The sequence below is a fragment of the Pantherophis guttatus genome, chromosome 8 (genome assembly GCF_059756535.1).
Source record: "Pantherophis guttatus breed Tessera chromosome 8, ASM5975653v1, whole genome shotgun sequence".
Lineage (NCBI taxonomy): Eukaryota > Metazoa > Chordata > Lepidosauria > Squamata > Colubridae > Pantherophis > Pantherophis guttatus.
In genome coordinates this window covers 17,771,853-17,797,937 of record NC_142070.1, presented here as the reverse complement: position 1 = coordinate 17,797,937, position 26,085 = coordinate 17,771,853, and the positions used below count along the sequence as shown (strand labels likewise).

The 26,085-nt window shown below is 44.6% G+C and overlaps 1 protein-coding gene across 1 annotated transcript; it reads right to left on the bottom strand.

Annotated features, from left to right (window-relative positions):
* Positions 1-9,494: 9,494 nt before the first annotated feature.
* ATOH1 (atonal bHLH transcription factor 1) lies at positions 9,495-13,210 on the bottom strand. The gene has a single exon (XM_087874915.1). It carries the CDS (start codon positions 12,959-12,961, stop codon positions 11,876-11,878), a length of 1,086 nt encoding a protein of 361 aa, XP_087731041.1. The 5' UTR covers positions 12,962-13,210; the 3' UTR covers positions 9,495-11,875.
* Positions 13,211-26,085: the final 12,875 nt, after the last annotated feature.

The following is a 26,085-nucleotide window of genomic DNA, read 5'->3' as shown; positions in this document are numbered from 1 at the left end:
GAGGCAAGGATTATAGACTTAATTATTCATAGCTTACATGTACAACAAGAGGGTGGCCTTCAAACCAAGACAGGTGCCTAGGCGGCTTCAATACAGAGCAGATTAACCCCTTAGCATGTATAAACTGCTTTGTGGAAGTAAATAAAGGCACAATTTATTTTATCTTAATATTATTGAAGAAGGCAGAATGGGCCAAATCCATATGTGTTGATACAATAATGCATGAATCATGAGCCACAATGGCCACATTCAAACATCTTCAGTAAAGTTTGGTTGGATTTGACTGTGGATGTTGTGACTGTGGTTTTTCTGATAAACCACAATTTTTTTTTTTAAAAAAAAACCTAAATTAATGCTTTGTGTAAGCCCCAATACTATATTCCCTGGTGGTCTGAGAGGTCCTTGGTATTTTCTGAGCTTGATTTTTTTTTTCCCTTGCAGATATATCATTACCCAAATTAGGTAACATCATCAGTAGGAACATCTGCAAGAAAACATCCAAGCTCATGGACCACTCATTTCAACCCTAAACTACAAATATTCCCCTTTATTGGTATCATTGGTGGTTTAAATACTCCCGGGTCCATTCCTAAACACAAGGGAGAATCGCTTTAATTCGCTAGCCAGAAGTAATTTTAATTCAAGTACTCCTGTTGGATTATATTGTAAGCCTGCATCATTTTTAAAGTGCAATAGAATGAAAAAATTAATTTTTTTCCCTCGCGTGCAATCCATTTTAGTGGTTGGTCCCGAATCAACGGCTGAATGAATAGGTGAAAATCCCTCGAAAGAATCCAGAATTTCTCAATCATTCCCCACCAACGAAGATCCCATTCACAGCCCCCCAACGTCCCTCAAGCTTCTCCCTCGGCTAGAAACGTCGGATCGATAAGAGCAGCGTGTGTTTCACACAAATCAGGGCTCCCTCGGTTCATGCCACACTCCAGTGGATAAGTTCCGCTCGGCCAAAGGTTGACGACTCCGTAAACACAGTTGGCTTCATCGACTGGAAAGTGAGACACCAATTTAAACAACACAGGACTTACTTAAATCGGGCCACATTTGTAAACTTGCTCACGAAAGGATAAAACGCGTGAGTCAACACGCCCTTGTGCCCCATCCTGACGAGCACGGTCGGATTTCGTTTCCGAGTGGATTCGATTCCACGGATGTCGAATAACCAAAAAATTAAAGTAATTGAGCTGAGCCAGACTGGCTTCCGAGTAGGCGTATATGGAATGGTGCGTGAAAAAGTTCAGGCCAGCCAAATTTACGGGCGGTGCCTGTACCGACCGTCCGTCCATCCGTCCGTCCATCCATCCATCCATCCATCTAGTTTGCATTCCTTCTTTGTTCTTCTTTCTTCTAAGAACTCGAGCGGCATATCACGACACCTCCCCTCAATTTTACCTTCACAACAACCCTGTGACGTAGGTTGGACTGACAGGCAATGGTTCCAACTCAATGAGGTTCGTGCTGAAAGCTGGGACTTGAACTTCGGTTTTCGTTGCCGTCCTCCCTTAAATCGTCCCATTACGAAGACCGTATTCCAGGGGTGAAATCCAAAATTTTTCCCTACCGGTTCTGTGGGCGTGGCTTGGTGGGCGTGGCAGGGGAAGGATACTGCAAAATCTCCATTCCTACCCCACTCTGGGGCCAGCCAGAAGTGGTATTTGCCGGTTCTCCGAACTACTCAAAAATTTCTGCTACCGGTTCTCCAGAACCTGTTACAACCTGCTGGATTTCACCCCTGCCTTGTTCACATAGGGGCTAACTAAGCCACTATTCGCTTAACTACAGTTTATCGAAGGAAACATTCCTTCGCAAGCGAAGCCCTACGTTTACACCCAGAGACCTTCGATCGAGCTTAACGTTTTTAATGTTTGTGCTGCTCCTGTTTGCATTTTCCTGTTTTAATGGTGCGTTTTTCAACTACGGTTGGTCTTGTAAAAAACTATGCAGGGGAGCGGGAGGCACGCAAGCTACGGAACTTTTAAAAAAGGTGTACAAACACAACGGCTGGTTTCATACAAGACACTAGAGAATACAATATAGTGGCTCACGTGTTGCGGATCTCTCTCTCTCAAAATACATTTAAACCCCGCATTTAAAACATCTGGGAGTTGTAGGGAGTCAGATTTTCCCGGCGCTCCAACGGATGTTTAAATGTGGTTTTTTTCCCCGTCCCGTGCGATCAGAAAGACTTTCTAACAGCTAAAGTTAAAGACTCGAGGCCAAATAGTTGCTGTACCTTTTATCACCCCCCTTCCCCCTCCCCATCCTCCTCTCTCCCTCCTCCCCCCTCCCCCCTCCCCGCGGGGTCCCCGTCCCATTGATTCCAAGGGATGCTGCTTCCCAGCTGATACGGTTTTGGAGGCACTTCTGAAAAGCCACGCCGGGGCCTTCGGGCTTTTGTTCGTTCGCCCGGCGGAGCTATTAAGCACGCTTGGCGCGCGCGCAAGACACCCCCCCCCCACCCCCGACCCCCCCGATTCCTGCGCCTCCCAGTCTCTTGGATACTTGGCGCTGACTTGGGGGAAAGGTAGAAGCTAATTGCTAATAATGGAGAGAAAAGAACCAGCCACCCCTAAGCAGGAGTGGCCCGGCATATGGCGAATGGGCGGCCTCCGACGCTCAATATTCACGTTTCCAAAATATTAATGAGACGAAAAAGCAACCTGCAGCTCCGCGGTGCAGCTTGTTAACGGTGGATGAGCCAGAGGGGACGGAGGGAGGGGAGGGACGGAGGGCGGAGGGTGTTGAGGTTGACAAGCCGTTGTTAAGCAAAAGGCGACGCGGCGAACGGTGCCCACTGAATTTGGGGTTTTAATTAACCGCATGATCTTTTTCCCCCCTCCCCCCTCCCGCACTCAGAATTTGGCCACTGACTTGGTGGGTTAAACTGTTTTATTCCGTCCTTTGACCTGCTCCATTATTTATTTTCCTCTGGGTTGCCCGGGGATGCTGGAGGGAGGGAGGGAGGGGTGGAGGGCAAGAAGGAGGGAGGGAGGGAGGGAGCACCTCCTCCTTCCAACCTTAATTTAACACCAATTCTGCGAAGTTGGCTGGACCATTTCCTTCGTAAGTGAACCCAAAGTACTGCCTTCCAGAGAAAACCCAAACATACACATAACACGTGCAGAACTCGGTGCTTCCCTGCGACGTAAAAGCCGCAGGACTCTCTCTCTCTCCGAGCCGCGAAAACAGCACGTGCGAAGTCTCCATAAACTGCGGTCTTCCGCCAAAGTTCAGTCTGTCTAAAGATGCTACTCTATGCCAAGGGAGGGCATGGTTTCTTGCACCCGACAGGAATGAACTTGAACGGGAGAGGTTCAAATGCTAAGAAGTCGAGGTCTTAAAAAAGTCTCCGGTTGCCATCCAAAGTGCTATTTAAAGAGGACGGATTGTAGCCGGAGGGGGTTAAGTGGTATAATGGTCCCGTTCTCCAAATACTTTTTTCCCTGGAAAGCAAGCTGCAAGGGAAAGGTACGAAGAGATTAATCCTTCAGCTGGACCTAGTGATAATTGGGGAAGAGAAAGGGACAATAACTGCAGCCCAAATCTTTTGGAAAACTGTTTTGGGGATGAAGAAGAGAAGGCAAAGAAGAAGTATAAATAGTCGCTGATTTCCAATTTGGTAAAAAAAAAAAAAAGAACTTCGGACTGCAAATCGGCACAGGTAGTCCTCGACTTATGACCACAACGGAGTCCAGAATTTTATGTTGCTATAGGTGCAACATTGGTTAAGTGAGTTTTGCCCCATTTTACGACTTTTCCTGTTAAGTGAATCACTGTGTAGTTAAGTTAGTAACACGGTTGTTAAGTGAATCTGGCCCTCCCATTGACTTTGCTTGTCAGAGGGTCACAAAAGGGATCTACATGACTCCAAGGGACACTGCAACTGTCATAAATAGGAACCCAGTGGGCCCAGCATCTGAATGTAAACGGTCATCATAAGTGTGGAAAATGGGCATAAGACACCTTTTCCAGTGCCCTTGGAAGGTCAAACGGTCACTAAATGAACGGTTGTAAGTCGAGGACTACCTGTATTTTCCCAAGCGTTGCCCTTCAGACGATCAGTATTAAAACCCTCCTGGCCTCCAGCGGTCGCGCCTGATGCGCGCTAGAGGAAGATCCCCGCATAGGATGGCGCAGTGGATCCTTGTGGGTGGATGCGAAAGACCCCTTGTCTCCAGTGGGAGGAAAACTCAACTGGGCAGATTGCAGGCGAGCTTTCTAGTGTCCTGGACGGGCCAGAGGGCTTCCGAGCTGGACTGGGTTGAACTGGGCAGGCTTAGAGACGTGGGGGTGGGGGGGGGGCAGGGACCGAACTTTCCCACCGGCCGGCGCCGCGCAGATTAGCTGCGGGAGAAAGGAGCGCGCTGTGTCCCCCGCGCAAGCTACGGCGCTCGCCCTGCTGAACTTTTCACCTCTGCAAAGGAAGGACCCGGTCGGTGCCACCAGCTCGGTCAACAAAGCCTGGGGCAGACGGGCTGGGTGGGTCGCTTGAGGCCGGGCTTAGCTGGAGGCCGGGAAGCTCAAGTAACACGACAGGGACCGCTGGTTTATCTCTGGCCCGCCGAACCCGGCCGCGGCCGCGCCAAAGGTTATCAAAAGGCCAGGGAAAATGACCCTCGCTCGCACCTGCTTGCTTCCTTTTTCCCAACGCCGCCTCGCAGGACCAGGCAGACGAGCAAGCTTAAGAAACGCCTCTGTTGATTCCCGGGGGGACTCGAGCAAGTGGCTGGCTTTACAACCGCCTGCATTTTAGAGCAGGGGTCTCCAACCTTGGCAACTTTAAGCCTGGCGGATTTCAACTTCCAGAATTCTGGGGAATTCTGGGAGTTGAAATCCGCCAGGCTTAAAGTTGCCAAGGTTGGAGACACTCTGTTTTAGAGGGTTGAAGGAGAAGCCAAAAGGGATCAGGTGCCAGCAGAAAGAAAAAAAGGACCTGCGATTAACAGTAACAGAGTGAAAGGGATCTTGGAGGTCATCTAGTCCAGCCCCCTGCTCACGTAGGAGACCTGTATTAGAGATTCGAACCGCCGACCTTTCTGATCAACAAGCTCAGTGTCTTAGCCACTGAGCCACCCAGTCAGGCTAAGAGCGGTGTGCGTTTACACGAGGTATTATGGAAACCCAGGCGCGCCTGGGCTTGGGGATGCAGGAAATGGGGTTCAACTGAGCGAACCAGGACGTCGCGGCAACGAAGACTGTGTTCGCCCTTTGCAGTTTCCAGCATTGCAAATCCAGGGCGCACCAGTTAAAATTTACACCGATTTGGGTGTAAAAGTAGTGTAGAGACAGCCGGTTCCAACCCCGTTCAACCAAACGATCGAAGCCATTCTCATACGGGTGTTGTAAAGAAGATAGAGAGATAGAGATAGAGATAGAGATAGAGATAGAGATAGAGATAGAGATAGAGATAGAGATGGAGGGAGGGAGGGAGGGAGGGAGAGAGGGGGAGAGAGAGAGAGAGAGAGAGAGACGTCGTTTCAATCCAGAAATGGCAAAACAGATGAAATCATATCAATCGTCGTGTTTACTGTGATAATTGGATTTCTCTCTGGAGAACTCCGGCTCCGCATTAGGATTTAAAAAGCTTGATGATCAAATTGAACTGGAATGGATTCAACTGGAATAGCCCCAGGACTGCAAACTTCCACACACATAAAGAGATACTAGCCATGTTAAACCCCCCCCCGCCCCCCAGCCAGCAAATATTGAAGCACCTTGGGTGTCTTTACTGCCCTTGTACCTGAAGTCACTTGGTTGAATTGAATGGCTATAGAAATTGAATGAATGAACAGATAGATGATAGGCAGACAGACACACACAGACAGACAGACAGACAGCTGTCTTGGGAATCGCTTCCATTTCCGAGTATCAAAATTGGTGTAAAATGTACACAGGAGGCAGGAAACACTGCAGGCAGAGTCTAATCACCATCCTGGTGGGTCTGTTCTCACAAACAGCCAAACCTGAGCAATCATGTCTAGCCACAGAGACAAGGTGGCAATCTTTATAAAGAGGTAGGAAGCAGTGGTGGAATTCGAATTTTTTTTTACTACCGGTTTGTGGGTGTGGCTTGGTGGGCGTGGCGTGGCTTGGTGGGCGTAGCCGGGGAAGGATACTGCAAAATCTCCATTCTCACCCAACCTCAGGGGAAGGATACTGCAAAATCCCCATTCCCTCCCCACTCCTGGGGGAAGGATACTGCAAAATCTCCATTCTCACCCAACCTCAGGGGAAGGATACTGCAAAATCCCCATTCCCTCCCCACTCCTGGAGGAAAGATATTGCAAAATCTCCATTCCCACCCCACTCGGGGGCCAGCCAGAGGTGGTATTTGCCGAACTACTCAAAATTTCCGCTACCGGTTCTCCAGAACCTGTCAGAACCTGCTGAATAGCACCCCTGGTAGGAAGTGTGTGTACTCCAGTTGGCATACATTTCTATTAGGCAAAAGCAAGCAGGGTTTGGAAGGAATAGGGAGTTCTCAGAAGAACTAGTGCAGTCTCTATGTGGTGGTTACTAAATTAAGCAGAGGTCCAAGTGTCCTGTGAACCACAGCACCTTCAAGACCAGTCTGCTCATTGAGATTATTTTGCAATACATCTTAATCTTGCTTTGATTTGGAAGAAAGTTTCTTGACCAAGAATTATATGTAGGATGGCATCAGACTGGTCAACGGTCTTGAATGAGCTACTATAAATGATAAGGTTTAGATTGGCTTCTTGTATAATGTCCTGTTTGTTTCATCAAGGAGAGTGGGGCATAATAGATGTGCTGATTGAAAATCGAAGGAAGTGGCTCTCAATTTGGCGTCTGTCAATGCTGACCAGTCCTGGGCCAACTCCAGTGACAATAATGTATTGTGAATAAAGATTCTGTCTTCCATTATCTTGCTGAATTTCTCACTCAGCACAATCCAGGTTGGTCAGCTTTCCTTCAGTAGGACTCAGACCAGTAAAATAAATTTTAAAGAAGGAAATGTTCTCCACCCCCAATGCTATGCATGTTTACCCAGAAGTAAATCTCTTGAATTCAGTTTCATTTTCTTTCTATTAAATATACATAGGATCACAGATTTCTTGACACTAAACTTAATTAAGGTACCAAAGACTTCTTTGCTGTTGTTGCCTTTTATGGTAACTAGTTTATTCCTAATGGAATATAACCTTGCTAGGTCAAGCTATTCTCTATCCTGCAGATGGGACAAAGGGAGAGAAAAAAAGACTGTGAAGAAAGTGCTTTGCCTGAGTTAATTGGTTGGCTAAAATGACGATCACTCCTCTTTTCTCAGTGTTTAATTGTAGGTAGGCAGTGATCAGAGAAATGTAGTCTCTCCATCTTCAGGTACTTCTCCTTTTCCTTTTCCTTTTCCTTTTCCTTCTCCTCCTCCTCCCCATCCTCCCCCTCCTCCTCCTCCTCAGAATATCCCTTGCCATGAGAGACACACATTGAGTTTCCATAAACTATTACAGGAATAAATTTGGTTTTAGTCTATGACTCTTAAGTAACTAATCTGTTACTTAAGATAAGTAAAAAGGTCCCCTTTCAGATGCCATTAAATGTGGATGGAGGAGATGGCAAAGCGTTTATTATTTCCTGGAGAAATAAATGCCGTTATATTGAAGCTGGGAAGGCAGGGCAAATATTCTACTTTCTCAAATATAGGTAGTTCTTGACTTACCACCATAACTAAGCCTAAAATTTCTAAATTTTAGAAATGCTAAATGCTAAGTGAGACAGTTGTTAAGTGAGTTTTACCCCATTTTGCAACCTTTCCTGCCACAGTTAAGTGAATGACTGCAGTTGTTAAGTTATTAACACGGCTGTTAAGAAAATCTGGCTTCCCCATTGACTTTGCTTGTCAGGTTGCAAAAGGTGATCACACGATCCTGGGACATGGCAATTGTCATAAACATGAATCAGTTGGCAAGTGTCTGAATTTTGATCACATGTTCATGGGGATCATGCAAATGTGAAAAATGGTCCTAAATCACTTTTTTTTGGTGCCTTTGTAACTTCAAATGGTCACTAAATGAACTGTTGTAAGTCAATGACTACCTGTAATTTGATTTCCCCCCCCCCATGCCTCTTTGATTTGTCTGGAATATTCTTCTGAAGCCAGAGATCTTCTTACAAAGTTATTGCTCAGTCACTTGATTTTCAGTTGTCTCAGATGAAATTCTTTTAAAGGAACAGCCTATCTTGTGTATAAAAGTATGCATAGTCAAGGCTATGGTTTTCCCAGTTGCAATGTCTGGCTGTGAAAGTTGGACCATAAGAAAGGCTCAGCGCCGAAGAATGGAGGCCTTTGAAGTATGGTGCTGGAGAAGACTCTTATGAGTCCCTTGGACTGCAAGGCGATCAAACCGGTCCGTCCTAGAGGAGATCAATACTTTGACCACTTAATGAGAAGGAAGGACTCACTGGCAAAGAACCTAATGCTGGGAAAGATTGAGGGCAAAAGAAGAAGAGGACAACAGAGAATGAGATGGCTGGATGGAGTCACTGAAGCAATAGGCATGAGTTAAATGGACTCCAGAGGATGGTAAAGGACAGGAAAGCCTGGAGGAACATTGTCCATGGGGTCGTGATGGGTTGGACATGACTTTACAACTAACAACAACAATCTTGCTCCAGCCAGCTTTTCAGGAAGGGGGATCCAAGACATGATCTCCTATAAATGTCAGGTCATGCAATCAAAGCAGGATGCTTGGAGATGGTGGAACATGATGCCAAGACAGGTTTCCTGTTCTCTGGCAAGGGAACCTGTGAACTCTAAGCAGCAGCATCATTAAGATTATGGATTGCAAAACCGTGGTTGACAACATCAATACAATGACTAAATTCATCCAACATCCATGCCTTATTATCATAGAGTTTTTCAATCCTGGAAACCTCAAGGTGTGTGGACTTCAAATATCAGAATTCCATGCTTGACTAAGGGATTCTGGGATTTGAAGTTCACATTTCATAAAGTTGCTAAGGTTAAGGAATACTGGCTTAGCAGGAGATATAGACCCAACCTCTCTGCTTGGGCGAAGTGTTTCAGGGTGGATGAAAGTTCTTTCCTATTTCAGACTTAGTTCTCCCATGCAGCAACATGGAGGATAGGCTGGGATGGCAAGGGAGAATCGAAAGCCATTCCAGGGCTCATCCAGTGTCAGTTGTGCTATAGAGTAATTATTATTAAATAGAAGTTACAAGGGGTGGGAGTTCTGTACCTCTTACTCACTTAACTATTAGTACCCCATTGAACATACTGTTGGGATTTACAAGGAAACAAAGCTGCAAACCAAAACAAAGTTTAATGAGCACAACAGAAATTTCAGAAATATGCACAGGATACTCATATCTCAGTTTCCTCATCTTAGCCCTTGGCCAACCTGATGCCCTACAGATGCATTGGGAATTTATGATGTGTGTGTGTGCATGTGTGTGTTATCCTATCCAGATAAAGAAACACGGCAAGGCAAATCATATTGGAATTTTGATTTTCTTTTTAATTTGATCTCTTCCTCTCTCTCTCTCAAAAAAAAGTTACAAAATCCATGGCAACCGGCTTTTGCTAGTGTGTTTGTTTGTAATAATAACAACAATAACAATAATAGTACAGAAAGAGGATGAGGATGAAAAAGACTTGCATGACACTCAGAAATCAAGAAATGTCAAGGATTCCAAATTTAACAAAACAACACCAACAAATAGATGTAAAAACTGGGCACAACAATGAAGCCCGATAATTTTCGCTCTAGAGCTCCCGCTGTTTGGTGGGTTCGCAAATGAGATTAATCAGGATAGTTATAAACATGGATGAGTTCAACATTGGTATAATCCAATTGGCAGTGAATTAATCGTTTTCTCTGGGGAGCCGAGCTCCCTTTCAATCTCCACCCCAGGCGGCTTCTAAAATGCTCAAGACAAACCCCGCCTACCAGCCAATATTCGGTTCGGAAGAAAGTTGTATAAATAACTTTCCCTTCCTGTCTATTTACTTCGTTAACATGGGAAAGGACTAAAGCCATGCAATTAAAAAGAAAAAAAAAAGAGAGCAATCAGCCTCCACCCGCTTGTAATAATGTTCAGTCTGAATTTGGACTGCGACGCTTCCCTCCCCCCCCCGCCCCAAGGAAAGCGATTCTCCCTTTCACTGCCAGATGTCTTTCGGCTCTGTGGACCAGCGGGGTGGATGGAGGAAGAGCCGATCAACAGAAGGAAGCGCCAACTGTCTCAGAAGGAGCTGTCCTTGCCAACCAAGAGATGGATTCCAGTCTGATCCACATCGAGTCGAAAGTCTAAAAAAAGGAACGTGGAAGGGCCAAAGCCCCACAAGGCGCCTTTTCGGATGAACAGGTGAATAAGCGGAGTTTGGAGATCAGGGAGTTTTCCTCGAGAGTAAACAAAGAAATAGGAAACACAGACCAAGCCTGGTGCTGATAGACTGAGCAGGCAGGGTCCAACCCAATGAAGTTGATATGGCCATATGGAAATCGACAGATCACCCACTCAACTTGCAAGCCTTCTTAAATCTATTATCTCCATAGAGGCTACCATGCTGGTCGGGGCTTCTGCCACAACAGCCTTCATGTGGTGAAATGCAGCGGAATCAGTCACACCGATATCACGAGAGTTTTCCTCAATGATCCCAAGTCCTTACAGTAGTATAACTTGGATTGAGATCAATTAACTTTTATTTTTGAACAACTCTGCTTATTTGGAGGGGAGTTTAACATGGCTTAAGCTCAAAGATCATGAATGTGTTGATATGGAATTCTCCAACAGAAAATTGGGGGATATCATGATTCTAAAATACCATGAGTGAGGAAAAAAAATATTTACAGCACCAGTTGGCTACAACTTTTTTATATGGTATATATTGGGAGCAGGAAATCTGAGTTCTGGACCTGCTTTAGGCTTAGAAGCCAACTAATGACTTTGGGCTACTTTTTCTCTCTTCCTCTGGGAAGTAGTCAGTGGCAAGATGCTTCTAGACAACTACAAGGACTCGCCACCAAGAGATACTCTCTCTCTTTCAGTCTCCCCCTCCCCCTCTCCAAGATCGCCATTCAAATACCGTGTTCACACAATCTCCGAAAGTATGTTTGTTAAAACACCAAACAAATTATAACTGGCTTGAGACACACGTCACACTAAACCGTGTTGTGCAGACTTAGTGTGCGTTGGTTTTAGTCGGTTGAAGAATTCTTAATTCCTATTCTTAATAGGAAGTCCATTGTTTGGGAACTTATTTTCAAGAAAGTCTGGTCATAGCTATGAACTTTTTTTTTTTAAACGGTTCTTCATTTTGACTGGATCTCCGGAGCCTCCATTCCCAAATCCGTTTTTACTTTCTTTGATATGTAAACGAATTGATTCTAGCAGGAGAGTCCATACAGATTTAACAATAAAACAAAACAGAATAATAGGAGATGGTTTTCAAAATCTATCTATCTATCTATCTATCTAGATATATGCTAAGAACGATTATTTGGGAGCAGGTCCCACTGGAATAAAGGGCTTCGCTTCCGAAATGATATCCGACAAATCTTTACATGAGATTCAATAAGCTTTCGCTAACTTTCTAAAACCGCACAGAATAAAATGCTTACTTCTAGACAGAGAAACCGCGTCGGAGCGAACGGGGTCTCGCCCAGCAAATCCCCCAAACTGCGTCGTTCGCAGTCTGCCCCCCTTTAAAGGCTGATGGAGCTGATCTACCTTTGGCCAAGACTCTAAACGACACTCTTTTGACAACCGGTCTACCCCAGCATCCCAGTTCCCCATCGGGTCCAGCTAAGCGTAGATCTGGAGAGCAGCTGAAACAGCCTGCTCGGTCCTTCTTGTGCAACGGCCCCCGCGCGCCTTAGCTGGCCTCATCCGAGTCACTGTAATGCGATCGAGGCGAGAACTCCCCATCGCTGCGGTGGGCTGGTGGCGAGGTTTTTCTTCTTTCTGGGGGCTGCTGGCCAGGCGGCTGGAGAAGCTGGCCCGGCGAGGGGGCCTTTTGCCCCAGGAGGGCGCCGTCCGTGAAGGAAGGGAAATGCAGCGGGTCTGGCTGCAAGGCGTAGCCCCCTCCTGTCCCCGCAGACCCCGCAGGCGATTCTAGGGAAAAACGCGTCCTGCCGTGGCCCGCAACCTGGGCCCGGGGCTGCAGGGCGCCCCCTCCTGGGGGGGTACAAGGGGAGCGCTCGTAAGTCTGGGCGGCGGGCGGAAGAGACGGGCCCTTGCCGCAGGGGGCGCTCTCGGGCGGCAGCGGGCTGTGCAGGAGCTCGGCTAAGGCGCTGATGTAGATCTGCGCCATCTGCAGCGTCTCGTACTTGGAGAGTTTCTTGTCGTTGTTAAAGGAGGGGATGACGTTCCGGAGCTGGTCGAAAGCGTGGTTCAGCCCGTGCATCCGGCGCCGCTCGCGAGCGTTGGCCGCCAGCCGCCTCTGCCGCTGCACGCCGTTGGTCTGGGAGCCCGGGCGGAGAAGAGCGCCGCCTCCGACGGCCGAGCAGGGCGAGCGGAGCCGCGGCGGGGGCGGCAAGGGCGCCTTGCAAGGGCCGCTCCCAGGCTGCGGGTGGCGGTGGTGACGGGGTTGTGGCGATTGCTGAAGCGCGCACAGCTGCTTCCCTGAGGAACTGTTCGAACTCCGTCCGTTCGCGCGCTCGGGGCCACCGGCCCTCAGGAGCTCCTCCTCCTCTTCCTCCTCCTCTTCTTCTTCTTCCTCCTCCTCCTCTTCATCTCCCTCAGGTGTACCCGAAAGCAGATACCTGGGGGATGAGGAGAAGCGGCCCGGGCAGCAAATGCCCAACCAGGGGGAAGGGAAGGCGCCGCCACGACTCGCCGCCGCCGCCTCTTCTCCCAAGAGGAGGTGGCCTTCCAGCTGCTGCTGAGGCGGCGGCGGGCCCAAATCCCTGCCGCTGCCGGCCCAGGCATTGGGCACACTCGGCACGCGCAGGTGGCTCATCGTGACCGGGGGCCGGGCGGGCGTGGCGGCGACCAGGGGCGCGAAGAAGTGCCGCTGTATAGCCCCGCTCCTGACACTTTCTTTCCCGCGCGCCCTTTCACGACCCCCGTCTCCTTCTCCTCCTCCTCCTTCTTCCTCCGCCGCCTCTAAGAGCCGTTTCTTCCCCCGGCGGGCGCCTTTACAAAGCCGGAAATCTCCCAGGACATGTAAGTGTCTGCCCACAGGCACACGGCCCGCACACTACCAGGCGTCTCCGGTTGCGAAGGGCGCTGCGCCCCTTTAAAAAGCGGCACGCGCCAGGGTCCCCCACCCTTGCCACCACCTCCACACACGCACACACGCACCTCCTCGGCGCCCCACCCTCCGTCTCCCACCCACCTCGCGCCAGTCGCGTGTCGACTCAGCCATTGGAGCCCGCGGGCCTTGGCGCGTGCTGGCAACCAATGGGCAAAGCAGTCAAGCTTGGGTGTTTGGGCTCCTTTCTCTCCCCCCCCCCACTCTTTGGCCCGCGTTGGAACTGGGGGCGGGAAAGAAAACGGGAGGGAGGAAGGGAGGGGAAGAAAGAGAGAAGGGCCAAGTTGACACAAAGGAGGCAGAAAAGTTTCTTTCTCAGAAAGAATTGCTCCGCTTAATATTAGGTTAGTTAGGGAGGCCGTTTCCGAGCAGGCTTGGCGACACGAGTCACTGACGTGTGTGAATGTGTACGGGAAGGAGGAGTGTCGGGCGGGGGGAGGGGGAAGCTGGTTTCCTACACCTGCAGGAGTTCGTGAGGTAAAAAATAAAATAAAATGCCGGGCGGCCGAGAAGGCGCGTGTCTAGAAATGCCACAACGCGCGCGCGTAAATCTCCAGCAATGGAGATTTGGCCTCAGGGCGCCGAGTGGGTGATAATCGCTTTCTAATAGCTCTGAACTAGGCTGGCCTCAAAAGCCACCTTTCTCCGCGGCTTCGGAAACAGAAGAAGAAGAAGGCAGACGGGCGTGCCTGAGGCATTTGCGCCTCGCTCCGGCGCGCTCCGTGAGGCGGCTTAAACCACCGCCAGCCCAAAGCCCCTCGTAGCAACTTTCTTTTGGTTTTTGCTTTTGCTCTTATCCAGAGGAAGCGGGTTCTTCTCCAGTGAGTCGCTGGAGAAGAGCCTAAATACTGGGAAAGATTGAGGGCAAAAGAAGACGGGGACGAAAGAGAATGAGGTGGCTGGAAGGAGTCACCGGAGCAGTAGGCGTGAGCTTAAATGGACTCCAGAAGATGGTAGAGGACAGGAAGGCCTGGAGGAACATTGTCCATGGGGTCGCGATGGGTCGGACACGACTTCGCAACTAACAACAGAGGAAGCGGGAATAGGGGTGGAAGGGTAGAGAAATGCATGCTGAGGACCAAGTGCTTTGGCGTTACTGCTGTTGAGGCATATAGGATAAGTAGTCCCCGCTCGGCCACGTTGAAGAGAAGCGGGGAAAGCAGCGGCTGGAACTTCAAGAGTGGCTATAACGCTGGGATGCACGCGACCGGCACGCTCCCTTCTCGCCCTTTGAAGCGGCAGCCTTTGCTACGGAGATCGCCCCGAGGATCCCCCGATTTGCTCGGCTGCCGCAGCTACCTGAGGACAATCGGAGAAAGCGCTTTAACGTATCCCGGGGCTACCCTGCCAGCAAACCGCGGAAGGTAGCAGAGCTATTAGTTATTGGCGGACGCCTTGAGGTGAATCCTATTGAAACTAGTCAAGAACTGAATGTCCTATAGAGATTCTCAGTCATCCAGCAGGTCTTGGTTGTCCCGAAGGCAAATAGACTTGTTCGTTTTACCTTGAAGACGTTTCGGTTCTCATCGGTGGTGAAATCCAATTTTTTTTACTACCTGTTCTGTGGGCGTGGCTTGGTGGGTGTGGTGTGGCTTGGTGGGCGTGGCAGGGGAAGGATACTGCAAAATCTCCCACCCCACTCGGGGGCCAGACAGAACTACTCAAAATTTCCGCTATCGGTTCTCCAGAACCTGTCAGAACCTGCTGGATTTCACCCCTGCTTCTCATCCAAGAAGCTTCAGAGCTGAGGAAGCTTCTTGGATGAGAAGCGAAACGTCTTCAAAGAAAAACCCAGAAAAGTCACAAAAGACTCTTGAAAAAAGCACCTTTGGGATAGTGAAGAACTGGATCTGGAAGCCAAAGTCCAGGACACAGCTCTGCAGTTCAGGGGAACACAGTGCCACTCCCCCCCCCCGATTTCTCAGACCTTTTTATTTTTTTCCTTATCCTAATGAAGGACCCAAGAAAGGGAGAGTTCTGAGATCCAGAATGACCATGGGAGCAAACTTCAGATGGAAACTCCCAAAGGGGTTGTGTGATGCCAGAAGCAACTGATCCTTTTGTCCCTTTCAAAAGGTCCTTGCAGGTAACTGGAGGCACAGTAATCAAACAAAACATTACTTCTGGGCAGACATATAGCGCTTAGCATATTCCTTTTCCTTTTAAAGCATATTCCCTTATTCCTTTTAAAATAAAAGTCTGAACTAGAGCTGCTTAGACAAATACAGTTACAGCTGGTCATTTTATTACTTTTTATTATAATATACTGCACTTTTTTTTTACAAACCTAGGATAGTATTGCCAAGGGAAGCCACTCCCTCCCCAATATAATTGCTTACTTGGCTGAATCAATGAATATTATATTATACAAAGGAAGGATCACAAAGGCTACCGTTTTTTTGTATGCAATTATCTCTGTGTAAGCAGTGCTGTTCTCCAACATGCAGAAGTAAGTTCTCTAGTCTCTATATCCATTAAAAGTTCCTGAAAAGTTATGGGAGTGAACCCTAATTCAGAGGCACAATTTTGTATACACTTACCTGGGGAAAAGCCCTGCTGAATGCTGTGAAAGATGATTCTGAAGGCATCAGCATAAGGTTATGCTATTACCATGCAACTGTTATTAGCTGACTGAAGTAATGGCTTTGTAAACGCCTGCTGCCTGAATTAATAACCTTGTAAGATTGATCAAGCTGCTTGTTTCCTAAATGCATGTTGCTATCCATATATGTACTTATGTCCAAGTGTTTAGCTTGGTGGGAATGTCTGTCTGCAGCATATAACTTCAATCTTACCTATCTCTAATTGCCTTTTTACAACCCTGTATTGCTCTCAGATGTCCCGTTGCAATTTATTTATAATAAATCAAAACGTCAGCACGATTATTATTAAATTTATGTGCAGCCCATCTCATGGTTTGAGGCAAGCATTAATGAATAGGTATCATCTGACTCCCCCTCTTTAGGCTGGCAAGCGAATTAGGGTCTGGCCTGATTAGACATTGATAGCAATCTCCAGGGAATACAAAGATTGTAGGCTAGACTGAGAAAGTCCTAGCAAAACAAAACTACCCTGGGAGATGACCATGATTGACACTTGACAGTTTTATTGTTGATGAAAACTATGGATCTGTCTTTGAAGTCATCAAAAGTTGAGCATGACTAAAAGGAATACTTTTTAAAGACTTGTACATTTATTATTATTTGTTTTGGAAGGATGTGAGCTATGAAATTTTAGGAGTTTAGGTAACCACATGGCCAATCACAACATTTTCTCTTCGGGGTCTTCTTTAGGACCCCCCATCTCCCCTTGTTCTTTATATTCTAAGCTTACTTTTGTCTTAGTATTAGGGCATAGCCATACTTTTCTTAGAAAAAGCTGAAGAACTATAATGGTAGAAGAAAAAGGGAAGAGAAGAAAGGTGATAATGATTCCACTTGTCTGGGAGAGAATAGAAGACGGAAGAGAGAATGTAATGTGGTGCTGATGCATAGAAGCTTCAGAAAGACTTCTTGTAGATTGAGATAGAAGACACACAGGGAGAGAAAAAGAGAGAGAGGGAGAGAGAGAAGAAGAAGAAAAGAAGAGGAGGAGGATGATGAAGAAACCTCAAGGGAATTCTCTCTCAGAACCAGAAAAAAGCAGTAGATAATAAATGCATGTCTGTAACAATTGTGCAGTGTGATGACCACTATCCACAAGCTCTCCATCACAACATGAATGAGCAACTTGTGGTCCTAGGAGCTACCTTGTTTCTTGATGACAAAGACTCAAAGTTGATGTTGTTTCCTGCCTTTCTGAGGCCAAGATCATATGAAAACAGTAAGGTAGGTCCTGAAATGACTCTAATAAAGAAAAGTGTCACTAGTTTTGTAATGGGATTCATCAGATATGCATGGCAAACTTCATGTCACTTGACTAAGCAGCGTGAAATCCTTGACAGACGAATGGTTCTAATCTCTTTCTGGAACAACCCTATCGTTTATATCTTTTTGACAAGGATACGGAAAATACTTCATGAACATGTATTTTATCTGAATTTGGTAACTCATGCTTTAGTGATTTAAAGTCAGGGTAAATAATGGACTTTATTTTTTTTAAAAAAAACACTATTACCCCAATACCTCAAAAAAAAAAAAAAACTTCACACAGGGTAAGCAATAGTTTTTTTTTTTACAAAATAAGCTATGGCCATATTTTCTACTTAAAGAAAATGCAAAATATTTGTTACATCTATAAGTAAAATAAACAGAACAGCAAATACAGAATCTTATTTCACAACTTAAAAAAGTCATGGGAGAGAGGGGAGTACTGAACTCATGGCATCTCTTAATTCAAAATTAATTTCAATAAAAATTCAAAATTAATTTCAATAAAAATTCAAAATTAATTTCAAAATAATTTCAAAATTAAGAAATTAACTTGTTTCTTCTTGAGAAATCCAATTTGTTTCAAAAGAATAAATCCTCGTAGCAATAGTAATATAAAACAAGTGTTTTGAGGCCTATATAGGCCAACGTAGAACAATTGTACCATTTTCACTAATTTGGGAAAGGGGTGGGATAGAGAAATACAAGAATAAGATTAGATTTTCCGTATAGATTAGTTTTTCCATCATAATAGATTCACTATTCATTCAAACTCTTTATTAGGTATATAATGTAAATATAATTTACCACTATGTATATGAGCTAGACATCAAAGTCAAAGGCAGTAGGTGACTCTTGTAGAGTTGGATTTAGTTCTGTTCTCCCAGAATAGGACAAATGTTAGTGCTGAAGAACTCCTGGGGTTGGCTGAGTTCATTTGGTATTCAAAAATGTCTCTCCTTTTTTGCTTTTACCAGTTCTCATTGTATGTTCAAGCCTACTTGAGTTTCTTTCCTCTTTTGTTAGACTTGACTCTTTTGATGTTATTCAGAGTATGCCCTGCTACAGAGACAACTTCACAGGAATCGGAAATATAAGCATACAACTCAGGAACAGTCACTGTGTAATAGCAGGACAATCTGAAAGCCTCAAGATATACTTTTTTTTTTAAACAAAATCTGGGTGAACGAACTATCATCCAGGGAGTCAAAAGCATAAAAATGTTCCATTTCTCACTGTATGTATCTTGATCTAAATATAGCTATTTGGAAATCTCTTCTGCTGAAATTTAATGGACTTTTTTCTAAGCTAAAATATGTGAAAAATAAAAGTGGGAATTAGGCAGAAGTTTCAATCAGAGAGTTGATGCTGGAACAACACACATGACTTGGTAAGCCCAAATCAAACAACTGATACAAATGTTAGAATCATATATATTGTAGGATAACTTTGTAATCAAGTTTAACAACTGCAATAACTTTATTCGATTTATTATTCAATTTTATTTTGGATGTATAACTTAAAGAACATATTTGTGATGAACATGTGCTGAAATGCAAGATCTTATTCAAAGAAGTAATAAGTAACTTGTTTAGCTATGCCAGATTTGATAGTCTGAGCCTATGAATGTTGCCTAACTTTATACCTTCCCCAAATAATTTCAGAATTAAAATTATATTGTTTTATTTGGAGGTTCACAGAAATTTGTCTTGCACGGAGCCACCTCTGGCTTTTCTTGGTCACTACATAAGAGATCCTAAATAGAATATCTGTGTAAGGGCTGGAGCTGGTGAAGCTGAAAATATGGCCATAAGAGGTATTATATTCATATTGATACTGGGCTCCTAGGCTGCGGAGCGTATCAACGGAGCATATCAACAGAGAGTATCAAAATCACATGAAGTGTTAGTACCATTTTATACTGCACCTGGGTGACTACGCTTGGACTACTGCATCCAGTTCTAGTAACCATGATACAGAAAAGATGCCGAGATCTAGAAAGAGTTCACAGAAGAGCAACAAAGATAATTAGGGGATTGGAGGCTAAAGTATACGATGAATGGTTGCAGGAACTACCGTAGGTATGTCTAGTCTAATGAAGAGAAGAACTAGGGGTGACATGATAGCAGTGTTCCAATACTTGAAGGGCTGTCACAGAGAAGAGGGGTCAACTTATTTTCCAAAGCACCTGAAGGTCAGACAAAGAATAATGGATGGAAACTGATCAAGGAGAGATTCAACCTAGAAATAAGGAGAAATTTTCTGACAATGAGATCAACCAACCAATGGAACAGCTTGTTTTCAGAAGTTGTGGGAGCTTCATCACTTGAAACCTTCAAGAAGAGACTGCCATCTGTCAGAAATGGTGTAAGGTCTCCTGCTTGGGCAGGGGATTGGACTAGATGACCTACAAGATCACTTCCAACTCTATTATTCTGTTATATTATAGGTATATGTGAACCCTTGAAGGCTGGCATGGATCTCTTTAAATCAGATGATCACAAATATATGATTAAGTGCATGAGACTTTATGAAATAATGGACTCATCATAATACCCATAGAGGACACTGCTAAATATACACTCAGTTATAAGCTAGTACTATCAATATAGTATCCTGTTTCCCCCAAAATAAGACATCCCCTGGTAATAAGCCCAATTGGGCTTTTGAGTGCATGGCAATAAGGCCAAGCACTTACTTCAAGGTTCAAAAAAAATATAAGACAGGGTCTTATTTTCAGGGAAACACGGTATATCTAATGGAATTATGGACTATCCAGTGAATATCAATGTTATAAAAGTGAACATCATAACTGACATGCATGTTAGAAGATATTGAAGGTTTCAGTGACAAATTGCAAGAGGTGCAAAACACAATATCCTAAAAGGATGTAACATTACCAGACCATGATTAGAACGCAAATATGAAAACTAATCATAGGAAGGAAAGCAATCACAAAATTGATCATGAAGAATAAGGTTATTTCTAGAAGAGCAACTTTTTGAGATCAGCTACGGCCACAACATCAAATGTCTTAACTCTAATGGCACCAATATTTAAAATGAAGGGGTACCCAGAATTGTAACAAAACTATGGTTAGTCTGCTAAATCATAAATCTAAGAAGCCACATTATCTGTCATAGAGTTTATCCACAGATTCCATGTTCTTACAGAAATCTATCATCAGGTCAAACCAATTTCTATTTTGTTTTCACAGCAGCCATTACTGGCCTTTAAGCTATCCAGATATGAATTGTTGTTGTTGTTAGTTGCGAAGTCATGTCCGACCCATCGCAACCCCATGGACATTTCTCCAGGCCTTCCTGTCCTCTACCATCCTTTGGAGTCCATTTAAGCTCATGCCTACTGTTTCAGTAACTCCAACCAGCCACCTCATTCTGTCGTCCTCTTCTTCTTTTGCCCTCAATCTCCCTCAATCTTTCCCAGCATTAGGCTCTTCTCCAGTGAGTCCTTCCTTCTCATTAGGTGGCCAAAGTATTTGAGTTTCATCTTCAGGATCTGGCCTTCTAAAGAGCAGTCAGGGTTGATCTCTTCTAGGACTGACCAGTTTGATCGCAGGAATCTTCTCCAGCACCATAGTTCAAAGGCCTCAATTCTTTGGCACTCAGCCTTTCTTATGGTCCAACTTTCACAGCCATACATTGCAACTGGGAAAACCATAGCCTTGACTATACGCACTTTTGTTGGCAGGGTGATGTCTTTGCTTTTTAGTAAGCTATCTAGATTTGCCATAGCTTCCTCCCCAGGAGCAAGCATCTTTTAATTTCTTGGCTGCAGTCCCCATCTGCGGTGATCTTGGAGCCCAGGAAAATAAAATCTGTCACTACCTCCATTTCTTCCCCATCTATTTGCCATCCAGATATGAATACAATATATATATTGGGCCATGCGGCTACAATTGGAACCATAATTTCTTGCTAAGCAAAGTGACTGTTAAGTGAGTTGTGCCCAATTTTATGATCTTTTCGCCACGGTTGTTAAGTAAATCACTTCTGTTGTTAAGTGAATCATGTGGCCGTTAAGCAAATCCAGCTTTCCCCATGGACTTCGCTTGTCAGAAGCTATTGAGAAGGTCACAGATAGTGATCATGTGATTGTGCAGATGCTGCAACAATTGTAAGTATGTGGAAGTACAAGGATTCTTTCTATGTTCTTTTCATTTTCTTCCTTTTTATTATTGTAACCCACCTAGAGTAATCCCATAGTGAGATAGGCAGCAAATAAATTTAACAACTAAAAAGATAAAGTAATAAAATACAACATCTCTAGGACAGGATTGGCTAACTTGATTTAAATATTTCTCACTGCAGGAACATATTTTAACCAGCTCTCAAGATATTTCATTACTAAAAGGTTCTATTCTAATGGTTAGAAAAAATGGACTTTCCTGCTATTTCTTTTGTTTCAGTTCTGCCCTCTGGTGGTACTATATTGATTAAAATGGCTCACCTGTAAACTGGAGTGTATTAGTGGCATTAAATCACATGATTCTGATGCATTTTGTGGGAAACGGTTTTATTTACTAATGTCTCAATAAAAGCAAAAATGCAGTGGTTCCATTTCCAAAAAAACCCCCTCTTCCAGTGGGTTTTTTTAAAAAACACCTTGACACATTATAATGCTTAAATATTTGTAATTCACACCCATACATTTTGCTTAGTTCAGGAGGCAATCTTGAGCAAAATTTCTGTGCATATCAGAATTAAAGGCCTTTGATTTTCAGCGGTTTTTAGTTCTTAATGATTTTGTTTGAGGTTTAAATTTCACTAAATGCCTCTGCAGTTCAGATTGGAATCCTCTGCTTCTCAAACAGGGCTATGCCACTCAATGCAATTCAATTGTATCTGAAAAAACAATGCACTTAAAAAAAAACAACAGAGGCACAGTTATGCTTCAGGAATGGAGAAAAAGAAACTCTAAAGATCTGGAGTCATTTTCTGCTTGGGAGTCTTCTGGTATATTTTTCTACCACTTTTTCTGGAAGCAGCTTTCTGCAATTCATGTGTCCTTCACTGACCAGCATAAATTAGGATAGACAGAATAATGGGAGTTATAGGTTGGAGGGGACGGGTGGGGAAGGGATATTGAAAAGCAGTATTAGTTATGGAGTCCTTGGTGTTCTCTGAACTTGGTTATTTTCTTGCAGATGTTTCATTACTAAACTAGTTTCATCAATGTTAGTAGGGAGTGGAGTTTTACTCTCATTGTATATTCTAGCAGCTTGCCTTGTCAATATTGATGGGAGTGGTCTTGATAGTTCCAGTAATACAGGTAGTCCTCAACTTACAACAGTTCATTTAGTGACCGTTCAAAGTTATGATACTGAAAAAAGTGACATGTCGATTTTTCAGTTATGACCTTTGCAGCATCCCTATGATCATGTGATCAAAATTCAGATGTTTAACAACTGGTTCACACTTATGACCGTTGCAACATCCCAGGGTCACATGATTTGCAACCTTCTGACAAACAAAGTCAATTGGGAAGCCAGATTCACTTAACAACCAGGTTACTAATTTATTAACTGCAGGGATTCACTTAACGACTGTGGCAAGAAATGTCTTAAAATGAGGCAAAACTCATTTAACAAATTCTCACTTTACATAAATTTGGGGCTCAATTGTGGTCGTAAGTCAAGGAGTACTTGTAGTTGTCTTTAGATCAAGGGGTGGATTTTTTTCTTCCACAAAGATTCTTCACCTAGACCCTTCCAGTACAAATAACTTCGACTAATCCCCCCAACCTTTCTTGAAACCAGGCAAGATCTGACCTGGAAAGTCCTTGGATGGGGGATCACCAGAAAACTCTAGTAGTTTAAACAAGTTTTAAAAAAATCCAGAAAAAAGGCACAGGGAAAGAAAAGTACATAGTCATCCCTGAAGTACTGTCCCTCGAGGTTCTTTGAGGTGACCAACCTGAGTCTGTTGTTCTTCCCCTGGAAAAGGATAAAATCATTTTTTGGGTTAAGCTGGGCTCACTGAATAACAGAGTTGGAAGGGACCTTGTAGGTCATGTAGTCCAACCCCCCACCCAAGCAGGACACCATTTGTGACACGTGTTAGTCCAGTCTCTTCTTGAAAGCTTCCAGTGGTGGAAGAAACGCAGACGTTTCTTTGCCCAATCACGTATTGCCCATATCATGCCTAGTTTGGGTAAGGAAACGTCTCCAAGCCAAAACAATTAAGCTCTTGAGAGGACGCTGCTTTTCCACGAAGCCTTGCGAAGCCCTTCCCAGGCGGAGGCAGGGGGCGCCCTCGGCGTCGTTCCTGGGCAAAAAGCCCGGCTGGTTGTTGAGGGTAACCTCGGCCCTTCCCTCCGCCTGCTCCGTGCCCACGCCGCGCGGGAGCCCAAGCGCCGGAGCCATGGCGCCGGGGAGCGCCAAGTCTCTGCCCGAGCTCTTCGCCTGCCGCCCCCTCGGGTGGCTTTTTGTGTCGCGGGGTTGTCCCCTGTGCAAACAACAGGTTGAATATTGTAGGTGCAGGTTATTAAAATGTCGCGCGGACAATGGTAGTCTGTGTCTCATTCGCCACACTTGACTTCCTCTTTGAAAAAGGGCGCGCACCATGGGACGCGCGGTTGACTTCCAGCGTGAGGCAGTCTGCATAGTAGCAGCGCCTGCCCGGTCTCCTTGGCAATCGCGCTGCGCGGAAGGAGAGCGGAGAGATACTACGCGGAGAGTTATTGATAGCTCCGGCACCTAAGAAGATGCCTTGTATTTAGAGACCCTCAAGCGCGGTTTCCGAGATCCATGAAGTCTGACGGGCAAAGAAGCCCGCAGAATTTTTTTTTTATATATAAAAAAACTCGATTCTCTTCCCTTCCCCTTAATTAATCCGGAAATTCATTACATGCCTGGGGTTGGTCCGTGTTTTTGTTTTATTTCATAAAGATGATGAGCTTGTGGGTATCCCCCAAAAGTATCCCCGTCTCTCTCATGCCTCCATTTTGCAGGCTGAAAATTTAACGCAAATTATTTCCCCAGCACTAGTAATTCGTCGCAATCTGGATGGAAAGTTTCTGTGGAGAAAAATAGACCGTAGAATAGCAGCAGAATCAGCTGGAAGGGACCTTGAAGGTCTTCTAGTCCAACCCCCTCCTCAAGCAGGAGATCCTATACCAGTGGTGAAATCCAAATTTTTTACTACCGGTTCTGTGGGCGTGGCAGGGGTAGGATACTGCAAAATAACCATTCTACCCCACTCCAGGGGAAGGATACTGCAAAATCCCCACTCCCCACTCCTGGGGGAAGGATATTGCAAAATCTCCATTCCCACCCCACTCTGGGGCCAGCCAGAGGTGGTATTTGCCGGTTCTCCAAACTGCTCAAAATTTCCACTACTGGTTCTCCAGAACCTGTCAGAACCTGCTGGCTTTCACCCCTGTCCTATACCATCTCAGACAAGGGACTGTCCAGTCTCTTCTTAAAAGCAAGTTTATCTTATCCAAACTAAGGTCTTGGTCTTGGTAAACGAAGTATTACTTTTTCAGAAAAAATAACACATGATAGAATGCAAAATGCATTTGTATTGCAAATTTTTGTTTACAATTCCTCTATTGGTTCATGGAGATTTCAGAAGCAGTGGGTACGATGATGAAGAAATTTACTTGAGTGGATGATTTTATAATTTTCAAAAGCAGCAAGCATATTTGTTAAAACTATCCAGCCTATTCTTCTTCTTTCTAGTTCTAATTAGTACAATACTTCCCTAGCATTTTCTTGAATTTAAGATGAAAAAGAATCAAATAGAACTATCACAGTTGTGGTTTGCACACTTCATGTCCTTTTAATTACAAGTTCGTAATTAGGCTCGTGTTCGTTGGTATCACTGGTGCAAATGAGCTTTCAGACAATGATGTACCACACTGAATACCAACAAAACGCATTACTATTTAATGCAGCAGGTGAATCTGCTTATACAATGTAAAGAGGAGAATCTGAAAGAGGCTTAACTTTCATTTGCTGCCAGCACTGTTTCGAATTCAAAACTTTCTTGGGAAGTGTCTGCTTTCTATAGGAAATCCATAAAACAGTATTATACAAAGTTTTCTCTGCTCCTATTGAGCCTTTGCCCATCTAGGTATACCTACTGCAGTGTGTATACTCACAGTATCAGGCGTGCCCAACCTGCAGGTCACATGCAGCCCTGGACAGCTAGTAATGTGGCCCCACAATATACTACTACTACTACTACTACTACTACTACTACTACTACTAATTATATCTATCTATCTATCTATCTATCTATCTATCTATCTAACTAACTAACTATCTATCTAAAATATATGTATCATCATATATATCTAACATCACATATCAATATTTAGAAGTCAAAGATAATACTCTATTATATATCTTTGGAAGATACACGCTGATTGCATTGCTTCAGGATTGTTCACATAGGAATTGCTGGATTGAATTGTATCCAAGCGCTTTCCAAATATTTTGCTATGGTACCAAACATACCACTAGGTGCCATTGCAAACCTATTGTTATTATTATTGATATTTATTTGTCCTACCCAATTTTGGTCATTATTAATGTAGACTGCTATGAGTCGATATAGAGCATGGTTGTTTCAATCTTTTGGCTTGCCTGGGCCACATTGAGTGAACTAACAAGCTTTATTTATATGTATATATAAATAAATATATAAAGCTTATTTTACTCAATGCGGCCCAGGCAAGCCAAAAGGTTGAAAGGGGTGTCTTCAAGGAGTTAATACATTTGTCACTCTTAATACAGCAATTATCCATGTTTTATAATCTGTAGACTTCCCAACTATGCCAATTTCAAATATGGGGTCTTCAATTTCCTAAATTCTTAGTAATGGCTATGCTGGCAGGGGTGGTTTAGATAGTACCATACTACTAATCCCCAATCTATTTGTCTTGACCTATTTTCTTTAACCATGTTTTGATGTATCCATAAAGGCGGCTTGG